We start from the raw sequence: 23,117 nt of genomic DNA, 5'->3' as shown, positions 1-23,117 counted from the left end.
TCCCAAAAACAACTATATTAGTTTTCGGGTAATCAGTGTTAAGATGTCCTTTATTGCAAAAGAGCTTAGTTAACATGCGTCACAATCCTATCTAACTGACCGACAGCAGAACTACATACCGTATTTTTCTGTGTATTAGACGAGGTTTTAAGACTCAAACACCGTGTAAAAAAAACTGGGGTCGTCCAATACACGGATAGTGGCATGAGGAGGGGAAGCGGTGCACGCACCAGCCAGCTGGCAGGAGCGCAACTTCCCCTGATGCCGCTGGGCACGGGAAACGACCCAGGGCGTGTTTTCTGCCCGCAGCTGCATGGGGGGAGAAGCTCAACAACTTTGGCCCATCTCCTCTCAATTTCTTAAAATTCAGTCCCCCAAAATAGATGAAAAGGTATGGTAACTCATGTACATAAAGTTTGGAACCGTGCTTGTTTTAAGGGGGTGTAATTAATCAGAAATGCATCCTTGCTAAACTCCCTGACAAATATTCTTATCTTCCATAAGATGCCCATTTAATCCCACTAATATATGGGTAACATATATTGTTTTCTGAGTTGAAAGCTGTGGTCAGGTCTATAAAGGCTGGAAACAATTTTTAATATTATTGGCTTGCTCAGAAGGTATCTGGAGAACAGTTTAGAAGGTACATCCAGCAGGTTATTGGTCTGTTGTTACCTTTTTAAAAGATTGGAACAACAACACTAGATGACTAGCCTGGAATTAAAATGCCTGTTGAGTTGATGTAACCCTGTTCCATAGGAAGGTCAAGAACAGGGGTATAGACATTTGAGGGTTCTCCAAAACCCTTACTACAATGCAGAAACCATTCATGTGGGGAAATTGAGGCCTCCTTTATGGTTCTCCCTTCACCCTCTCCTACAGCCACAAGTCTCCAAAATTTGGCTTCATTATTTAGGGTCTGCCACACACTTTCCCACTCTTTTATGTAAAATGCCAGCTTCCTTTGAATGTTCCAATCTTGAATCCCTAATCTGTCTGGATTTTATCTTTCCCCCCATTCCTGTGCTTCTTATCATAGCATATGGCTGATGGGTAAGTGTCTTTATTTACTCTCCAAACATTGGTTATGTGTGGCCTTAAATTAGACTATCTCCTGTTAATTTGTTATAACCCTTCATCTTTCAGGCATCGGAGCCTAAGATGTAAGTTTTACTAATAGAACAGACCAAACTGCCTGGTTCATCTGTGTCTGCACAGGTACCTCAGTTAGGCTTTAGACACAGGAAATGGTAACATCCAGGGGCTACTGGGAACCATGAGAAATTTGACACCCTTAGCTCCCAGCTTTCCTGGCTGCTGTTGTACATTCAAATGCCTATTCACATGTTGTTGTGTTGCATTTCAAGTGTTTTCCATTGTTTGAAGCTACACAGCACATAAAATATTAGAACATCACAAGCTGTTCTTTCAGTGAAGAAAACAATTCTCCATCTACCCACCTGAAGTGATGTCACCGTAGAAAGATCTTTAAGCTTCCCCTCTTCGTCCTTTAAATTATACCCCTCAGGTTTCTTATCTCGTTCAGTGATCTTCCACAGTTTAATAGTTTTATCTTTTAGAAAAAGACATCAGCACTGTTATGAGAAGTAACTGTCACATTTTTCCTCATTTAATATTATTATTATTATTAATTATTTATACCCTGCCCATCTGGCTGGGTTTCCCCAGCCACTCTGGGCAGCTTCCAACAAAATATTAAAATACAATAATTAATCAAATATTAAAAGCTTCTCTAAACCACTGTATAAGAAGTGTTTGTTCTACAAAAGGAACAACATGCAGATTGTATGTATTAGTTTAGACACATGAACTGCTGCTCCCCATACAGCAGACGGCACCTCTCAATGGAATTGGGGAGGGAGCATGATTCATTCTTCCCCTGTGCTTTCCCCAGATCTGCTCCAGATGGCTCCCCATGTCTTCCATCTTTTAATATTACATACAGTGGTGCCTCGCAAGACGAAAAGAATCCGTTCCGCGAGTCTCTTCGTCTAGCGGTTTTTTCGTCTTGCAAAGCAAGCCCATTGACGGCTTAGCGGATTAGCGCTATTAGCGGTTTAGCGGCTTTTAGCGGCTTAGAAAAAGGGGAGGGAGGGGAAAAAACCCGCAGGAACTCGCAAGACATTTTCGCAAGCCCATAGGAAATTCGTTTTGCGAAGCACCTCTAAAACGGAAAACCCTTTCGTCTAGCGAGTTTTCCATCTTGCGAGGCATTCGTCTTGAGGGGCACCACTGTACACTGTTAAGGTAGTCAATTGTGCTGTTTGCCAAACTTTTTATTTATTCATTCTTTTCTTATTTTTTTTTATCACTTCCCAAATTGTTTGGTATAACCAATGTAGCCACTTTTAGGAAACAGGAAGAGATTATACAATTTATTTCTGCACAGTCATTTTGTGACTGGCTCCACTGCCATATTATGACTGGTTCTGCCCATGTGCAGAATGAGCCCCAGGGTTCTAAATTTTGAAAATCTTGAGCTAGGGCAGGGGTTAGCAAACTTTTTCAGCAGGGGGCTGGTCCACTGTCCCTCAGACCTTGTGGGGGTGGCAGACTATTTTTTTTGGGGGGGGTGAATGAATTCCTATGCCCCACAAATAACCCAGAGATGAATTTTAAATAAAAATACACATTCCGCTCATGTAAAAACACCAGGCAGGCCCCACAAGTAACCCAGAGATGCATTTTAAATAAAAGGACACATTCTACACATGTTAAAATACACTGATTCCCGGACCGTCTGTAGGCTGGATTGAGAAGGCGATTGGGCCACATCCGGCCCCTGAGGCTTAGTTTGCCTACCCATGAGCTAGGGCAACTGTTCCTGCACCCTCTTACCAGCAGCAAACATTTCTGAGCACTTCTTCCTGTCCTAAGATTCTCACTTTATATAAAACACATCCCAAGTTAATCTACACACTTTTGATCCATTTCCTTGCCTCACCCTTAGCCTGGCTCCTCTTTAGACCTTGGTGCTATACAGTGGAACCTTGGTTTTCAAACGTAATCCATTCCAGAAGTCCATTCGACTTCTGAAACATTTGAAAACCAAGGATCAAAGGGCTGTCAGCAAGTTTAATGGGGAAAATTGAGAAACGCGCCTTGGAAGCCATTTGACTTCTAAGGCGCATTTGAAAATGGAAGCATTCACTTCCAGGTTTTTGGCATTCAGCTTCCGAAATGTTCAGCTGCCGAGACATTTGAAAACCAAGGTTTGACTGTACGTGCAAAAGTCTAACAGATGGCATCTGTTATTGTGGCAAGCGGCTTCCATGTTCCCAGCTCAAACTCACATGTTTTTCAGTGCGTGCTTGAAAGAGCTCCTCTTTAATTTGGGGAGGGACACTGCCTACTGAGTCCATGAAAAGAGGGGAGGTAACTCCCCACCACCCCTAGCCATTCACCATACTGGCTGGAGCTGATGGGACCTGGAGTCCAAGAGCAGCTGGAGGACCATAGGTTCCTCATCCTGGGCTTAAATAACCCATGATTTTTATGTTATGTTATGTTGGTAAGTGTGCCTCAAAATGGAACATTATAGGGGGCCTAACAGTATGGGTAAAAGATGGCTCCACAGGTACATGAAGGCTGCCCACCCAGTGGCAGAGGAACCCTCTCCGGCACCCGGGGCAGGGCGAACCGCCTGGTGACACACGCACTACGTCCGTACGGACTGTGCATGTGCAGCGACCGTATGGGCTGCCACACGTGTGCACTCCTGCCTTACAGGCTGCCACTTGCACAGCGACCGTATGGGCTGCCACGTGAGTGGCATCCCGTATGGAGTGCACACATGCGGCATCACGTATGGACGCTGTGCCAGAGGCAGCCCATACTGACGACGCATGAGAGTGGCGCTCATACTGACTGCTCGCCCTCAGCGAGGGGATGCAGGGGCCATCTTGTCACCCCCCCCAGAGTAGCACCCGGGGTGACACGCCCCCCACTTCGTACGCCCCTGTGCCCACCTTTACTCCCATAAAGTGAAGACACATCATAACCTGCTGCCGCTTCCAATGTTCTTTTTTACACTAAAAATGTATATTCGAAATTAGATGTACTTCATCAAATTTTCAGCTGAAACCCATCTGCCAGAGACAAGGAAAAACTGTGAATCCTGTATTGTTCCTGCTGTCTTACCATTTGTGGACAGAAGAGAGTGGGCTGCATTCTGTTGCGGCAACCACTTTATCTTGTTTATTTTTTCCTCTATTTCCAAACTCTTCAGATAGTCAAACTCTGGTTCATGACTCTGGAAGGTGCTGTAAACATTGTATTCACCTTGGCTATAAGGCTCATTTTTACTCTGTGAAGAACATAAGACAAACAAAAAATGAACTGTTGACCTCAGAGCTTATCTGATCTTTCCAGTTGACTTGATCCAAATAAACCATATGTTCAACGGCAACCAAGAAGGAAGGGAGCCTATATACTTACCATTACAGCAACAGGTCAGGCCATGGCTTTCGCTGGGCATCTGTTTTCAGAACGCAGGATTTCCATTTAGTTCTGATAGCTGATAGCCACTGCTAGATCTGCCCTCCATGACGTTATATAATAATTTCTTTTTAATCTAAACTAGTGACCACCTGCCCTTGTGGTGGTGCATTCTGCAAGGTAATTTGTTATGTGGAAAAGTACAGGTTGGCATTCAGCTATGCTGTACTCAAAGCAAACCCACTGAAATCAATGAGCATGACTAAGTTATGTGTATTCTGAGTAAAACCTAGTTGAATATCACCCACTCTCTTGTCTGTTCTCAAATCAATTTATTTGCACAAAGCTTCTACAAGAGGAGGAGAAAAATCCTCTTTCCACCATTCTGAATGTTGCCTTGCAGCATCACCTAGCTGCACCAGGGAGAATTACTGCTACTGGAAAAGCCAATATTATCTAACTTTGAGAGGACAAACCAATTTTTAAAAATACAAGGCACCAATCCCTTCCAAACCTTAGCTTCACTGTTTCTAAACCTAGGGCTTAACATAGTTTTTCCTTCCAACAATCGCAAACAATCTTTTCCGAAAGTTTCGATTTGAACCACAAATAAGAACCTTTACATGTAACCATTACATTATCAAGCATGCATTCAAGCACGACAAAAATAGCCAGTGTGCAATTAAAATAAGCCCAGAACAGTCACATCTATTGTCCTGCAAACAACAGGGGAATAGCAGCTTGTGCATCATGATGTTTTTGAAAAATATTCACAGGGTGCTTGCAGTCAGCAGCTTAATTTGCAAACAGGTGCTTGGCAAAGAGGGTTTTTGTAGATATCAGATTTTCGTAGACGTGTGCGCGTGTGCGCGCACAGATGAGCTGGCATTTTGCTGCCAGTGACATCGTGAAGATGCTGCAAAAAAGAACTTGCAAAAGCAAGGCGCACCAATGCCACAATAAACACTCTGGGCAGGCGTCCAGAGCTAGAGTAGCTTTGGAGAATACTGTATCAGCATTTTGTGTGTGTGCACAGGTCTTGTGGATCAGGACATGGAAGCTAATAGTATGGTCAAACAGAGGGTGGGGTTATTTGCTGTTGAATACTGTAGTAAGAAACATTCCTTCAACAATCAGAACACCTTTTTAAAAATTCATACCTCTGGCTCCCTTTGGAATATAACAACTCGACCTCCTTTATCCCCTGTTGCCAGCAACTCTCCTGTGTGGTTGAACTCAACAGTTGAAATAATGTCAGCTGTAAAAGAAAAAGTAGAAAAATCAAATTACAGAAAAAAACCGCCCATCCAAAATACCGAATATTTCACAATGAGTTACTTGGGGTTTTTCCTTTCTTTTCCTGAGCCCCACCTTCATTCCACCACAAGAGAACTTTAGCATTTTAAGTCACAGAATTACAGACCTGGTGGGTACCTCAAATGCCGTCTAGTCCAACCCCCTGCCAATGCAGAAAATCCCCAACCGCACACCTGATTGATGGCTATTTGACCTTTACGTAAAAACCTCTAGTGAAAAAAAGCCCAGCACCTTTCAATCATCTGTTCCATTTTGAACAGCTCACACTGTCATGCAGCTCTTTATGGAGTTCTGTCAGGAAGTAATGCTTTTTGTCATTTAATCCATTGGTTCAAGTGATATCCTCTGGAGCAACAGATAACATACTTGCTTCATCCTCTATGTATCTGTAGTATGTCAAGTATTTGAAGATGGCTATCCTATTAGGGATAGGATGGCGCTGTGGCTTAAACCACATGGGTGGCGCTGTGGGTTAAACCACAGAGCCTAGGACTTGCTGATCAGAAGGTCGGTGGTTCAAATCCCCGCAACGGGGTGAGCTCCCGTTGCTCAGTCCCTGCTCCTGCCAACCTAGCAATTCGAAAGCACGTCAAAGTGCAAGTAGATAAAGAGGTACCACTCCGGCGGAAAGGTAAACGGCGTTTCCGTGTGCTGCTCTGGTTCGCCAGAAGCGGCTTATTCATGCTGGCCACATGACCCGGAAGCTGTACGCCAGCTCCCTCGGCCAGTAAAGCGAGATGAGAGCCGCAACCCCAGAGTCGGTCACGACTGGACCTAATGATCAGGGGTCCCTTTACCTTTACCTATCCTATTACCTATTAATTGTTGGCATCTATCTTGAGAGACAATGGAGTACGCCTCTGGGGGTCAAACCTCTGCATTAGCAGGCACCAAAGAGACCTCCTTCATTCTAAATATAGTATATTCAGTTCTTTCAGCCTCTCTTTATAGGACCTTGCCATATTTGGACACATTCCAGTTTGCATCATATCCTTCTTAAACTATGGTGCCCAGAAGGAGGCACAATATTCTAGGTGAGGTTGACCAAAGCAGAATAGAGTGGTACTTACTATGATCTCTAATTCTGTTAATGGAGCCTAGAATTGCTTGAACCTTTTAAGCCACCAGATCACACAGCTGATTCATGTTTAGCTTGTTGTTTTCTAAAACACTGACATCCTTTTGACTTGTGCTGCTGAAAAGCCAGATGTCACCCATCTAGAAACCAGTTCATTAAATACAGGCCACTAAATGGTAACAGGAACTAAACCACCAAAATACTCCTCCATATCAAGCTCCCTGACTATTCAGAGCACTAAAAAGGTCAAATATTTTCACTCACTTGCTATGAATACTCTAGCTATAGGGGAATAATTTTTAATCTATTTGTAACTGATGGAGAATACTTTATATGCTATACAACACAAGAACAGTGCAAATTATTCTGAATTTAATTATCTGAATAGTATTCCACATTCACTTAATTGCACAGCCACTTTCATTATTCTTTATCGCTTCTGACACCCATTGGCACAACCCCCAATGATCCTTGAGAGTAATTGGATCAAGAGGAGGTGAAGTTCTGATGAAGCGCATTAAGAGATGATGGTTATAAAACAGCTTGGACCCAGATGCTGACATGACATCACCAAAAGCTAATTAGCACATCTAAATTCATACGATCATGATTTCAATATTAAAGAAATATGTACACATAAAATGAGCAGAGGAATAAAGGCAAAAACATCAAACACAGCTACTTTGCATCTATTAAAATACTTTTTATTAATTTTTCCAACTCTGAAGAACAAAACTACAAACTACCTGTGTCCTGCCCAAAGAAATAAACATAATCATTCCCAAGCACAGCAAAATACTTATACTGTAAACCATTAAAGAGATAACATTGAAGAAGGGTATCTTCAATGTTCTTGAAAGAGGACACTGAGAGCGAGGACAATGGATCAAATGATCACTAAAGTTGACATAACTAATAAACTGAAACCAAGTGTCCTGAAACCTACATCTTTGGATTTTATCTGCATGCCTTCTTACATTGCTTAGTCAGTTTTTCATCAAATGCTAGTGGCCATATTCAGGAGCAACACCTGTGGGTAGAAAGATTGCGCACATCCTTCCAATTGAGCACTATTTCCATGAGCACTACTACCATTAATTTGAATAGATGATCCTTGTATGTCAGCATAGTACGAGTTCCAGCTTGGAAAGAAGCGTTAAGGCAAGATCTTTCTCTGCTTGTATAGCAATGGCATAAATGTCATCCTAGGCTATTTATTTTCTGGATTACTGGACAATAAAGGGGCTGCTTTTATGGATTAGTGAAATATTTTATTACCATTGTTCAACACTTTACAGGCCAATGGTATCAGTAAAATAAATAATAAACATTCTCAAAATATATGTTCCCGATGCTACAAACAGTCACTTTTGCTAATCTGGACTGTGCTAGGCCTGCCAAACTGCCAGCTACAGCAAACTTCAGGAAGCAGGACAGCAGCCATGATGGACGTCCATGGATGAGAGGTTCAGTGCTCGACCACCTTTGTGTGGGCCTGTGGAAACGACTGTTGACTCTCAGTAACAGTCACATGAGACCCTGGCAACTTGGATGGCAATAAGATTAATGACAACATCATACCATCACTGTAACCTTTTGAAAAGATGCTAAAGAACAGGAAGAGAAGAATGATAGTGTCACACTGGATATGAAATTATAAAGACTGTTAAAGTTTCAAATGAATGTACCAGAATGTATCCCAGTTACACTGATGGTAGTCATCCACAGTCTACTTCTTAAATGGACTAGCCTGTATACCATAAGTACTGAAACTTATGTGAAATATAGGAGATTTCACCCTCCTGGTTCAGGTTCTGATCAATATAAAAGGTGTTCAAGTCATAATTTTCTCCATCTCTCCAGCTCTGCTTCAAATGCTTTCAGCCACCTGATGGCCACAGGACCCTGGCTCACAGTACTTTGAGTGGTAACTACTGGGGCTGAATTGATGACAGTGCTATTGCAGCAATTCTTTCCAGGCCTGTGCCAGCAGGTGCCCCCGATTCTGAGCTTTTCTCTTTTTAAAAAACGTATCTCGAGCCCTTCTAGAAAGAAAGTTATGAAGCATAATGCACAGGCCAGCTTCTAAGCAATTTCTGGGAGATGCCTCAGACTGACTCCTCCTGCCTTTCAGTGTTTTTAGCCAATATGTGAAGTTAGAGCTGTGATTTGTTTGTTTGTTTCATAAAATTTAGACAAGAATACATAAAGTATTCTTGTACTTTATTTTGAAAAATAAACTACTACGGTCTGCAAGACAGGTGTCCTGTTTTACTTGTACTATAGCCACATCGATTCTTTTTCAGTTAACATCATTCTGATTCCCAAAGTAATGGGCTGATGTTTTTATTTCAGTAACAAAAAGTGATATGCCGCACACAAGTATTTTGTGTTTCTCAAGTGAAAATGAATGAGGAGGCTGGTTGGTCTGAACAGGCACACTGCCATAGCAACCAATCAGCGGCCCAGCTACCTCATGCCTGAATCACAGCTTTATTGCACCAAAGCAAGCAGTGACTGATGCCAATGAGATTATACAAAAAAGTCAGTATTAGAATTGAAGGATAATGGCTTAGCTATTGGTTTTGTGTCCTGTGGTTTTTCTTTATAGCCTGAAAAGTATGCCAGGTAAACCTGTGGTTATGTCCATGGATTCCACAGAAGCATGTATGTAATTTCTTCTTTAATTTCTGCTAATTTAAATGTATCCCTGTTGTGTTTCATGACTCCCCTGATTTTGTATGTGAGCTGGAACTGGTCTGTGACCGAAATAATAAATTCATTCATTCAATTTCTTCTTTAATATCTAGCTTGAATATCATAGAACCAGGGTCCGCAACGCAGCACCTAGATGCCCCGGGACCCGCTGCTCCCTCAGTGAGGTGGCCAAGCTTGCAAATTATTGGCATTTGGTTAGTTAAGGGGAAAATAGGTCTAAAAATAGAGAGTCCTTGGATGCCAAAATCCAGGTTTCTTTTGCTTTGTTGAAATCTGTCTCTTCACTGAAATAATACATCTTCCTTCTCTTGATAGAAAAATTGGGAATTCTGACTTCTGTATGGTTGGACTGTCGCTTAAGAACATGAGAAGATCCTGCTGGATCAGGCCAGTGACCCATCTAGTCCAACATCATCTTCTCACAGCGGCCAGGCAGGTGCCTGTGAGAAGCCCATGAAGAGGACCTCAGCACACACTCTCCTGTTTCCAGCAGCTGGTATTCAGAAGCACTGCTGCCTCCAACATAGCCCTTGTGGCTAGCAGCCCTTGATAGTCTTGTCTTCCATGAATTTGTTGCTTTTAAAGCCTCTGAGTTGGTGGCCTTCACTGCCTCTTGTGGGAGCAAATTCTATAATTTAGCTATGTGCTGTGTTAAAAGGTACTTCATTTTTTCTGTCTTGAATCTTCCAACATTCAGCTTCACTGGACGTGCCTCGGTTCTAGCATTGTGTGAGAGAGTGAAACCCTGTTCTCTCTCCACTTCCTCCCCACCATGCATGATTTTATACACTTCTATCATTTTGTCTCTTACTCTTTTGTCTAAACTAAAAAGCCCAAAATGTTGTAACCATCCCTCATAAGGAAGCTGCTCCATCCCTTTGATCAATTGGGTTGCTCTGTTTCGAAACTTGTCCAACTCTGCAACACCCTTTTTGAGACGAGTCACTAGAACTGAACAAGACTTTAATTTGTCCAAAGGAAGAGAACAAAAAGGAACTCAGCTAACTACCCACCATGCCTCACTGAGGATCACAAGTCTCCAAGACAAAATCCAACCTTCTGTGTATGTCTGCCCAATCATAACTTTTCAGGTTTTATAGCCTGACAAGACATTATAGCATCACTTCAATTAACTCAGGGTTATTATTTCTCTCGGAGAAGCTGAAACAAAATGCACCCAAACAAATCACCTCTCTTTCACGCTCACAAAAGCACACTTGCCTTTTGAAAACTAGTGTGCAAATAATGAGATGAGAACACAGATTTATCAGAGCTCTTCAACCACCCAGATAAACTAATAACACCCATACTTCCTGCATTACAGATCTTCATCACTACAGAATCTATGTCAAGAGTGTGATGGCTTCTTTACACAACATGATTAATTTCCAAGACTCCTGGGTAGATCTCTAATGCAAGAGATATCAAAGCAGCAAATGCTAAATGCTGGTATTAGCTGAACTCTTTTTTGTGTGCTTTGTTTTTGCATCAGTCGTGTCTGCTAAGATTTATTGAGCCCTTACGGAAGTATGCAGGATCTACAAGCAATCATTATGCACTTGGTATATTGCCACTTTGAAGCCACTATTATTGCTCAGTATAATAGATTACATTAATGCTGAGTTACTTGCCATAATCTGAAGACTGCACACACTTAGAATAAGGAAGGGAAACATGGTGCACAACACAATACATGAAAGCAGCCAAAACCTAGAAGAAAACTTTCAGTCTGTGCAACACTCAGTGGACACAGGGAGCCTAACGGTAACTTGAAAGGAACTTACTACAGACTGTACCATCAGAATTCAGGGTGGGTATCTTCCTTGCCTACGAAAACAAGGGATTCCAAGTTGTTTAAGCCATATCTCCTTGTTGGACTGCCTTAGCTCCCTCACAGGCCAGCCTTGGAACAGTGACCTCCACCCTCACGAAAGACGGCACACCTACGGCTATCTTTTATGAAAGGGGAAAGTGCTGTAGTGCTGCTGTGGACTAAAACTCTCATCAGTCCTGACTATTGGCTAGCTAGGGTGGATGGGAGCTGCAGTCCAAAACACCCTGGTAGGCACCATGTATGCTGCCCATGCTTAAGTAACAAAAACCTACCCTGGACAAAGTGATTTGTGCAAAGCAAAAGGAGTTTCCAAGATGCCCCCTCATGTAACCTGGTCCTGAGCTGAATGGGACTTAATGGGATAGTACCAATAGCTTAAACATGACCTGACCCAGTAGCATATTGGTAGCCAGTGTAAGTCCCCAAGTAAGATGCTGTATGCTGGGAGTAGTTTCAGCAGCGTAGCTAGCTGTACGGGTGCCTGGGGCAGAGCGCCCACCCTGCAGCCGGGGGCGGAGCAAGCCACCCATGGGGCAGGGCAAGCCAAGGCAGGGCTGCATGGAGCCTCTTCACAACTTCCCCCTCAGCTGTAGGGTGGCTGAGGCGGTGGGCAGATGCAAGCCCCATGCTGCTCGAAAAAGCAGTGCGGAGCTTGCAGGCAGTCCACCCACCACCTCCCCCTCAGGAGAGACGCGTGGCTCTGGCACGCTGCAGGCCCCGCGGTGTGGCACCCAGGGCCCCCTGCCTCACCTAGCTATGCCTCTGGATTAGGCAGGTTCATGGGGGAGAAGGCTGTCGAAGGCTACTAGCCATAAAGGCTGTGCTCTGCCTGCAAAGTTGGAGGCAGCAATGCTTCTGGAAATTACTTGAGGGGAGAGGGCTCCTGCAGTGGTGTAGGAGGGGGGCGGGAGTTATTTTCCCCAAAACACTTTTTTTTGCCATTTTGTCACCCCCTCAGTGATGACACCAGGGGCAGCCCACACCCACCGCACTCCCCTTCCTACGCCACTGAGTAGTTTGTTCCCCCTTCCAGGTAACCTAGGCACCATGTTCTGCACTCACTACACCCTCTGACCAGTGTTTCCCAACCTTGTGCCTCCAGCTGTTTTTGGACTACAATTCCCATCATCCCTTGCCACTGGTCTTGCTAGTCAGGGATGATGGGAGTTGTAGTTCAAAAACAGCTGGACGCACAAGGTTGGGAAACACTGCTCTAGACGAACCTCCAGGGTAGCTCCACATAGAGCACATTGCAGTGATCCAGCCTTGAGGATTTATGCAAACCCGCAGGTTCTTCCTCAGAAGAGATGCTTGGTTAGCACTATTGAGCATAAATGCACAATAATGGAATTTGGAATTTGCCCAACATCACTTACTGGCAGCTATGATGCAAGATAGTGAGGAGACAAAAACCCAGGCTAGCTGCAAGCAAGCTGCACTCAGAGAGTGAGTGCAACTCTTGTGCAGCCCATGCAATAAGTGTCAATTAATATTGTTCTTCCCCCACCATTTATAGCCCAGCAGCAAAAGGCTTTGACTATACAGTGGTGCCTCGCAAGACGAAATTAATTCGTTCCGCGAGTTTTTTCGTCTAGCGAGTTTTTCGTCTTGCGAAGCACGGTTTCCCATAGGAATGCATTGAAAATCAATTAATGCGTTCCTATGGAGACCGCTTGCCAGGCTGGCGGTGCGGAGAAGGGCTTTTCTCCCCACTGCAAGCCTTCAGGACAGGTACGGGAACAGAGGGGAAGGCGCGCAGCGCTTCTCCTCTGTTCAAGGGGCTTGCGGTGGGAGGAGGGTTTTTCCTCCCCACCGCCAACATTCAGAACAGCATTCTGAAAGTTGGCGGTGGGAAGGAAAACCCTCCTCCCACCGCAAGTCTTCAGGACAGCCATCCGAAGGCTGGCGCAGGGAGAAGGTCTCTCCGCCCCACCGCCAGCCTTCGGAGCAGCCATCCCAAGGCTGGCGGCGGGTGGAGGTCTCTCCGCCCCACCACCAGCCTTCGGAGCAGCCATCCCAAGGCTGGCGGCGGGAGGAGGTCTCTCCGCCCCACCGCCAGCCTTCGGAGCAGCCATCCCAAAGCTGGCGCGGGGAGAAGGTCTCTCTGCCCCACCGCCAGCCTTCGGAGGAGGTCCGAGGACAGTGGGGAAGATGCGCTGCGCTTCCCCGCTGTCCCGGAGATTTCCCTATGGGCTTTCGTCTTGCGAAGGAAGCCCATAGGGAAATTTGTTTTGCGAAGCGCCTCCAAAACGGAAAACCCTTTCGTCTAGCGGGTTTTTCGTCTTGCGAGGCATTCGTCTTGCAGGGCACCACTGTACTGTCACCATAAGCCAAGCCCATTACGCTGCTCACACAGTACAGGTGGTGTTCTCATCCAGGGCCAGCCCAAGACATTTTGGCATTTGAGGCGAATCATAAAATGGTGCCCTCCCCCTGCCAGGGAAGAAGGGAGGAGCGAAGCTCTACATTGGGAGCAAGCAGGGAATAAAGATTTTCTACTTGTGATGCATTCCTCGGAGGCTGGATTTGCTGCCTCAGTGGATCCTGCCGCCCGAGGTGGTCACCTCACCTTGCCTCACGGGAGGGCCAGCCCTCCTCTCATCCAAGTGGATAAGTGTCCACGGAATACTAACACATTGGGCAGCTTCATGAGTCACTGGCATGCAGGCCACTGACTGGACAGACATAGAGACTGACCTTCCCACTCACCTCCAGAGGTGCTCTCTTCAGAAGAGGGTTCAGACACATTGGCATGGCAGTGTGGGGAAGGTTGCATGGCTGCCGCCGCCCATGCTATGCCAGTCCTGTGGAGAAATAGAGGACTTCAATTTCCAGTGCTGCCAGTTCAGCACCTGTCAGGTTACATGTGCAGAAAAAGAAAACAAACAAAATTCCCTAGCCCCATCTTCATTAGAAACAACGATGAAGAGCCCTTAACTTCATATGCACTGCTCTTTTTTTGAACAATATTTAGGCAAAATATTTGCAAACACCATTATTTTAATGAATTGAGTTTGTAACATGTGTTTGCAAAGGATGTGTTGGGGGAAACTGTTTGCAATAAGGAAAATGGCATTTTGTGCCTTTCCCCTTCCCTAAAATATTTCTTATGGGATGAACTCTTCCAGTAAAATCTTTTGATGAGGATATATATATATATATCCTCATGTATATATATGGTTTTCTAAGAACAAAGAACAAATATGACCAGCTTAATCCTCACACTTCTACATGAACCTCAGTTGTGACTTGCCTTTTCAGAAAGCAGATTTGACACATTAATGTGCCATGTTTGCTAGCATGACTTACTTGTTTTTGATACCGACTCTCCTGCAATGAGGAGGTGCAGGGCATACGCTAAGGCAAGCATGGCCAAACTAGGCCCTCCAGAGGTTTTGGGACTACAACTCCCATCATCCCTAGCTAACAGGACCAGTGGTCAGGGATGATGGGAGTTGTAGTCCCAAAACATCTGGAGGGCCAGGTTTGGCCATGCTTGCTCTAAGGAGATAAAACCCAAGTTTTCTGGTCCCAGGTTCTACTCGAGGCCTTTAAATGTGTGGTTGTTACATCAAAAGAGATCTGGTGGATCAGACAGGGGCACCACCTTGTCTGGCCTCCTTTTTCCAAGAGAGCTGCCTACACAAAAGGCCGGGGAAACAAATGCCCTGCTCTCTGTTCTCTGTTTCTAGCATGTGCTGATCAGCCTTTTAACACCACTGCAAATGACACGCCTCTTTAATCATCTCCCTTTCAAGTCTTCTAACTTAGAGGCTATCAGCACATCCTGTGGCTGCGGCAGTGGATCTTGTAAGTCAATTATACATTACATAAAATTCGCCGCCACAGGACGTGGTGGCCCCTGGCTTTAAAAGAGGATGAGACAACTCATGAGCTTGCCTTGATTATTTAATATTTTATAGACCACATTAACATGGTCCCTGGAAGAGTGTCCCAGGGATCATTGAATGCTCAAGACCTGTCTCTTTGAGAGGGTGATCCGACTGTGTAGGGTCTCTCCCCACTGCCTCAGAAACCTCAGTGGCCCTTGCTTCACTAACACCAGAGCTCTGACATCAATAAAAACAAAAGCTGAGCATCTCAGGAAGCGTATTAGGGAGAAGGTTTGAATCTGAAGGATCCAAAAAGCCCCCACTCAACCCAGCACACTCTCAAAACCGGGGCAAATATATACAAGCTCAGGATATGGCATATATATTTTGGAAACCATGGGGGAGAGACATTCCTAAAGAAAACAACAGCAGGGCAGCTCCACGCTAAACATTTAAAGCACATGTAATACACATTGATAGTACATGACTCCCCCCGCCCCCAATTTAATCCTGGGGACTGTAGTTTGTTAAGGATACTGAATTGTAGCTCTGTGGGGGAGAACTACAATTCCCAAGATTCTTTGGCAGAAGTTGTGTGCTTTAAGTGTGTGGTATGATCTGACCCCAGAAAGAAATAAAATAAGGGGAAATGCCATTCCACCTTTCCTTCCACCTTGCGCCTGGCTAGGGTTTGCATCGTCTGATGCTGAGGCACTCGCAACCCCCTGGTAGGATTGCTCTGCCAACTAACTGATGTATTCCAAGCCCTCTCCCACAATTTTGTCAGTTCCGACCTCAACAAAATAAATGGCTGAAGTGTTGCTTCTGAAAGTCTTCAAAGATCATGCAAAAGTGCACTTAGGTCTATGGGAAATCTTCCAATTATAATTTCCCTGTAACAGTCTAAGTACAAATCAATCTAAAATGCCTTGTGTATTGCACTAGAAATTATTCCATCAGAAGTCCAAAGTGATTTTCTCCATGATCCCAATGAGAATGTTCAGCTCTTGTAATCGACATCCTCTGTTTTATATCAACATTTTCAACATAGGGCGCACCGGCCCATAGGACGCACCTAGTTTTGGAGGGGGGAAATAAAGGGGGAAAAAATTATTTCCCCCCCAATCGCGGGGCTGGGGCGGGGGAAGCCCGAGCTTCCCCCGACCCCAGCCCCCAGAACAGGCAGCTGTCCGCAAGCCTTGGGAGACCGGCGCGACTTTCTGCTGGGCTCCCACGCCTTGCGGATATCTGCCTGAAGCCTAAACCAGGTCGGGGAACAGCGGGAAGGCGGCGCTGCGCCTCCCCGCTGTCCCCCGAGCTTGTGGGGCTGGCGGCGGGGAGAAGCACGCTTCTCCCTGCCGCCAGCCTCCAAACCAGGTCGGGGTACCGAAGCCCGGGACGCGCTGCACAGCACGCCCCAGGCTTCGAGATGCAGGCTGCTATCCACAAGCCTAGGGAGCCCAACAGGAACTCCCGAGGGCTCCCAAGGCTTGCGGAGAGCTTCCTGAAGCCTGGAGAGCAAGAGGGGTCGGTGCGCAACGACCCCTCTCGCTCTCCAGGCTTCTGCAAAAGCCTGCATTCGCCCCATAGAACGCACACATATTTCCCCTTCATTTTTAGAGGGGGAAAAGTGCGTCCTATAGGGCGAAAAATACGGTAATTCATATGCTACATTTAAGCCTGCAAATCAGGGGTGGGAAACCTCAGTCAGGGGGCTGAATTCAACCCTCCAGGCCTTTCTCGGCCACAACCCCCCTGCCCAAGCCACACCCTTTGCCAGTCCTGCTCCACACCCTCCTTAGATTCCCCCCCCCCCCAATTTGGACTGTGTCTTTGAATGCCTCTTCCTTGCCTGCACAAAGATGGGGAACAGTGGGTGGGTGTGACCCTCTGACTTTTGCAGGGGTGAAATGTTGCCTGCTGTACATCCATTGATCCCCTGGCTTTTGCCCCTGCCTACCTCTTACCACCCCCACCCCCTGAGCATGCACCCCTCAGATTGAAAAATGTTTCCCACCCGTGCTGTAAAAAAAAAAAAAAGATACAAGACAGCTAGAAGCTGTCCTCAAGCAACAAAGTCTGATAATTCCTATTGTTACACACATTTTTGTTTATCTCTTGCATGTTTGCATGTACCTCTCAAGGATTTCTAGAAATAATACAGTACTGATAGTTTCTGGCAATATGCTGGCAACTGAATCACAAGGTGTGATGCTATGTCATTTAGAAGCTCAAATAACAGAGGCAACTTTCAAATCACCTCAAACATTAATATTCTTCAGTGAGGGCAGTTTGCATACTGAGGTGCGAACCAGTTAGGGTGGCATAGACACATGGGTTTATTGAGCCTTAAGTATCAATTATGCACTCGGTTGTCTTACACAGAGTTTTTACTAATCCTGTGCAGATGACTACAGTGTGGCTGTTATGTACTGAAGTTCTCACCCTGGGCCAGCAGGGGGATACTGTAGATAGTTATGCAAATGAAGGATTGAAAGTGACGTTCAGTGATTGGATAGTCTTAGAAAGTTGCTACAGTAACATTATACTGGAGCTCTATATAAGCAGGCTGGCTGAGCCCTTCAGCTCAGTTCTGTTCTGGCCTCTGAATAAACAAGAGCTGTTTGAAGAATCGCTGTTCACCCACAACTTAACAGTGGCAATCTTCAATATGTGGAAGATGAAGCATGATTATTCACCACCCATTGTTCAGAGCTCCTTCACGGTGCCTGTGCACACTTCTACTCAGATTACACAGACACAGCCTACAGTTTGTGTGCATGAAGGCTGTCTGCAGAAGACCTGGACAATGTATGAAGTTTGGGAGTAGGTCCAGGAGTTGCAACTGTGTAGTAGAAAAACAAAATATATGTTTTCAGATTATTTGCAACAAGTGGTAATGCCATCCGGAGTGCCTATTTGGTTACTGTGCTCCATACTCTGGTGACATCCAGATTGGAGTACTGTAATGCACTGAATGTGGGGCTGCCCTTGAACACAATTCAGAAACTTCCTGTGGTGAAAAATGTAGCAGGCAGGCTGAAGGGGGAGATGACTTCAACCAGTCACTTTTGCTTCGGACAAGAATGGAATCTGAAAGTAGTATTTTCCTATACCAATAGTATAGGGACTTTTACCATCTTGTAACCAAGCTACATTTTACTGCCTGCAGAACTTTGCTTACTGCTGTATGGAAAAGTACGTGAATATGATCTTTGGGGCGTTTGTAAGTAAACCATTTTGTAACTTACCAAATGTGTGGTCTTCTTCTATGGTAGGGGAAGAAGGAAATTTGGAAGGAGATTTTAATGTGGAATACTTTGGAATTAACTGAAAGGGGCACTTTTTAAGGATTTAAAGCCTGTATTTCCACACTTTTATTTGCTGCATGTTTTGCCAAAGAGCACAGGAGCCAACTAATGAGTTCTTTGTCATGTGACTGTGTGTTATTGTCTTGGGAGATATTTAGTAGAGCCAGTTCTGGAGTTGCTTCTATTACCTGTTTTGTTATTTTGCAGATCTATTGTAAAAGGATTGAATTTTGGAGCACTCCCACTCCCCAGCACCTAGGTGAAGTTCCTGGATGTATCATCGCTAGCTTACATGGTGTTAGGTATCACCTGTAGATGTCTTTATATTGTTAACCATGCCATGTTCTTCAGATGAAGAGCAGTATAGAAATTTAATTAATTAATTGCACTTTCATCCAGTATTTTCTGTTTCACTGCAACTGGTATATTTTGTACAAGTCTTTCTTCCAGTTCATTGCTAATGAGGAAATAAACATATTTTTTTACATATATTGTACAATACACATATATCCCTCAACTATTTATTTACAAATCAGTTGCCTTCCTTTCAAAGTTAATGACGTTTCAGATGGATAGCTCTGTTAGTCTTTCTCAGCAAAGAATCTTACGGAATTTTAAACACAAATAAAATGCAGTGGCTAATGGCCTTTCAAAAACCATCTACAGTTGCATGCCTACTCAGAAGTAAGTCCCAATGAATTAAATTGGGTTTACTACCAGATAGGGATAGAAGGATCTGTCAATTTCTGCTCTCAATTTCTGTTTCCCATTTTTCAAATCTTAAATTCAGTTTTCCTTATTTCTGCAGCCATTTGTTAATTTTTTAAAATCCTAATGAAATGCCTTCAGCATTTTAGAGTGAATTTCTCCTAAGAACACATTTTTGTATGCAGTTTTGACTAATGTACACATTTTTGCAAGTGTTTTCTACCTTTATAATGCATTTTGTACCTTATTTACACTAATATATTCAAGTTTATGTACACGTTTACCTAATTTGTGATTTTTTGTAAATACTGGTTGGTTGGGAAAATGTACTGCAAAATTCAGGTACTGTAAGTGCAAAAACAGCTATTTTTCACTTCTCATGTTGTTTTGGAAACTGCAAATTTGACAAATTCAGCTTAATTTAACTCTCAACTGAATCAAATTTCTTCCCCAGCCTCACCAGCTTGATTTTACACACCGACCTTATTTCCCTCACTCAGGCATTAAGGAAGGATGTTTCCTTGTCATAGCTGTCAACTTTTCCCTTTTCTTGCGAGGAATCCTATTCGGAATAAGGGAATTTCCCTTAAAAAAAGGAAAACATTGACATCTATGTTCCTTGTACATTGATAACTTATAGTATGTGAATTGCCTTTTTCATTTTCATTTTTTTGAAAGATGAGACGTGGAATAAGTTATGTGATACACCCAGTAGTGATGGATTTTCTTTTTATGAGTTTAATAAAAGACAGTCATTTCTAATTTTTCTACCATAAAATATTCAGTATTATTCAACCATATTTCACAGTCATAGACTGAATTGACAACTTCTCTGTCTTCCTCTAATTTCTTTATCCATTCTGAAGGAGACCCGGTTATCAAAGAAAAATATTCTAGATGACTATGATACAAAACATAAGTGTTCCCTTTCAGAATGATGTAGGTGATGATAAAAATCCCCTGCAGTGGAGCAACAGGAAGTGTTCTGCATGAACTGTGTGTTCTTTCGTTTTGCATTATTCAATGCTTTTGATCTGCCAGTTTCAATTACAAAGAGATTAGCATTTTATACAAGATAATGACCTCACCCTTCAGATGTAGCAACTGGTGTAATTTCAACAATATAGTTCACTGCTTAACACTTTCTTGAGCCACCACCTGTCTAGGTTGATGCTATAAGGTCTCATTTGATAGTGAGAGATTTGGAGATTGTTCTGCTTACATATACACAAGCAGAACCAGGGCTGAGCCAAGACATTTTGCTGCCTAAAACAAAGGACAAGATGGCACACCTCCCAGATTTAAATACAAATGCAGATCAATCTGACAGTTGAATATAATATAATATAATTCTATCTACCTGAGTTTAATACTCTCAAATTGTGGAGCCCTGATAAAGTTCGGGAATGGATCTTAGAAAAAGACGCCTTTTGTGGACTCCACCAAGATAAAAAACTCTGGGTTTTCCTACTGGTTCCCCCGAGTAAAAGCAGTCAAAATCTGTGCCAACTACTTGGTGGAGATCACTGATCCCACCCTTCGGAGAGCTTTCACTATGGCACGGTTTCAAACATTGCCAACTGCTTATCTGACTGGTAGATACACAAAAACCCCAGTTGAACATCGTTTATGTCCTTGCCTTATGAAAATTAAAGAGGATCTTACACATTACTTCCTCTATTGCCCCATTTACTCGGGCTTTAGAGACGCATTGCTGCAAATTATACCCAACTCTATAACCAGTCCTGAAGATAGAGTAAAATTTTTGTTAGTTGATGCAAACCCACGCATTACCCATGTGGTAGCGGTCTTTGTGATGAAGGCCATGAAAGCCAGGGAAAGATTTATGGACGACAATGTAAAGACCCCTTCATCGTCTGTTTAACTCGCTGCTCATTTTCCCTCCTTTTCTATTTTGTGGGAAGAATGTTTTGTTGGCATAGTATGTAATGAATTTTAATATTTTTAACTATTATAGTGTTGATTTTTGTGCACAGGCATGGTCCTCACAATAAACGGATTTTGACTTTGACTATAATTTCAATTTCACCACACTTGAGATCAACAAGTTAACTTAGGGACACAGGGCAGGTTGTGTGGCACACCCATGACTGTCTTCCAACAGAGGGACATGGCTAGGGGGCCCAGGAGGAATGGAGGCCCAGCATCCACCACAAGATCCGCCCTCCCCAGCATTCAGCACTTGAAGAGGCTGACTCAGTCTTTGTAATTGTAGGGTCATAGCTGAGCACACCAGAGTAGAAGCAAATGCATTCTAAAAGCAGATGCAAAATTGCATCAGATTCTCCATTTGTGCGTGGGATCCTTAGCCAAACCCCGACTGCTTGCAGTCCAGATAAAACCAAGCTCTAAAATGCCCCACTCTCTATCTTTTAATTCACACTGCAAACCCTTCCACTAGTTGAAAGGTGGCATTTTCTAAAGGGATTTTCAGTCATTCAGGAAACAACAACGGATAATCTTTGACTATTAGCAAGAAATGAAAGATAGCAGCCAGAAATCTTAAGGGCTTTTTTCCCCTGGCGGTGCTCAATGGTACACCGTACTGGCACCTCCCCCCCCCCCCGCTAAATCTTGTGCTGCTAGTGCCACCACCTTCCATTCTTTGGCTGGGGCAAACCATAGAGGTGAGCATGGGCAGTGTGGCTGGTGGCTGGAAGGAGGGGAAGGGAGAAGGAAAAAGGGAAGGGCAAAATGCTGGGTGGGTGTGAACAGCAGATGGAGCAAGGTAGGGGGAAGGTTGAGGAAGGGGGAGGGGCATGCAAAGTGGGAGGGGCGGGAGAGAGAGAGAGAGAAGGGGGGTGGAGAGAATCATGGCGAATACTGGCACCTTTTTTCCTAGAAAAAAGCAGTGCTTAACATCACGTACTCAACACAGTATGTTCCGTATATACTCGAGTATAAGCTGACTTTTTCAGCACCCCTCGGCTTATACTTGAGTGAGGCGGGCGGTGGCGGCGGCGCAGTGGCCCGAGTGGAGGGATGAGTGCCTTTGCCGCTGTCGGTGGCGGAGGAATGAGCAGCCCAAAAGCAGCCCTTTCAGGCTGCTTGTTCTTCCTCCGCTGCTGCCACCACCACCAGGTTTGTGGTGTAGTGAACCAGCTTATACTCAAGTCAATAAGTTTTCCGTGCTTAAATTAGGTGCCTCGGCTTATATTCGCGTGGGCTTATACTCGGGTATATACAGTACTTGTTATCTGAACCTTGGAAACTCCAGTAATATGGTAGGCCTGCATAAGCACACTACTCTGCCCCAACACTAGGAATTATCCTAATATTGTATCTGGTTTGAGTGGATCACACGCGCCACCTTGCCCCCACTATTGAGCATGTTGCACAATGTCAGCACGACCCGGGGCGGGCTCTCATGACATCAGCACACCCCAGTGTCCAATCCTCGTTCAAAGTCAACAAACTTTTCTCTATCCACTTCCTTTATGCCATGCATAATTTTATAAACTTCTATCATGTCATCTCTTACTTGCCTATTCTCCAAACTAAAACATCCCGAATGCTGCAACCTTTCCTCCTTCCATTCCCTTGATCATTTGGGTTGCCCTTTTCTGAACCTTTTTCAACTCTGCCTGAAATATACTTGGAGTCGAGTGTGGATTTCCTGCTCTTTATTCAGCTCATAGTAGTGAGGAGGAATCCTTTTTGATGTGAGGTGATGTGAACCATACATATTACATGACGGTCCAGCTATACAAACACTTGTTATATGAACTTTCCGTTATCTGCACGTGAAGGATCTTTACTCTAAAGTCACTAAATCAATGTCTGATTCAAATATCCGAACAGCAGGACCTGCATGTATACAGATCACAAGAAGTTGTTCC

At 44.2% G+C, this 23,117-nt stretch overlaps 1 protein-coding gene across 5 annotated transcripts in view; it reads right to left on the bottom strand.

Annotated features, from left to right (window-relative positions):
* The window catches only part of PPP2R2C (protein phosphatase 2 regulatory subunit Bgamma), a 43,458-nt gene that overhangs the window by 10,122 nt on the left and 10,219 nt on the right, over positions 1–23,117 (bottom strand). For 2 of the 5 annotated variants that reach the window (XM_081876385.1, XM_081876384.1), the window contains 3 exons: positions 5,619–5,716; positions 4,162–4,327; positions 1,461–1,573 (listed from right to left, as the gene is read on the bottom strand). In XM_081876385.1, coding sequence (XP_081732511.1) covers positions 1,461–1,573; positions 4,162–4,327; positions 5,619–5,716 — 377 coding nt within the window. Of the gene's footprint in view, positions 1–1,460; positions 1,574–4,161; positions 4,328–5,618; positions 5,717–14,102; positions 14,210–23,117 lie in introns of all 5 variants that reach the window. The other 3 variants (XM_081876387.1, XM_081876383.1, XM_081876386.1) reach the window with 3 other exon arrangements.

This window comes from Podarcis erhardii, assembly GCF_964252035.2.
Source record: "Podarcis erhardii genome assembly, chromosome: 9".
Lineage (NCBI taxonomy): Eukaryota > Metazoa > Chordata > Lepidosauria > Squamata > Lacertidae > Podarcis > Podarcis erhardii.
This window is presented reverse-complemented; position numbering and strand designations above follow the sequence as displayed.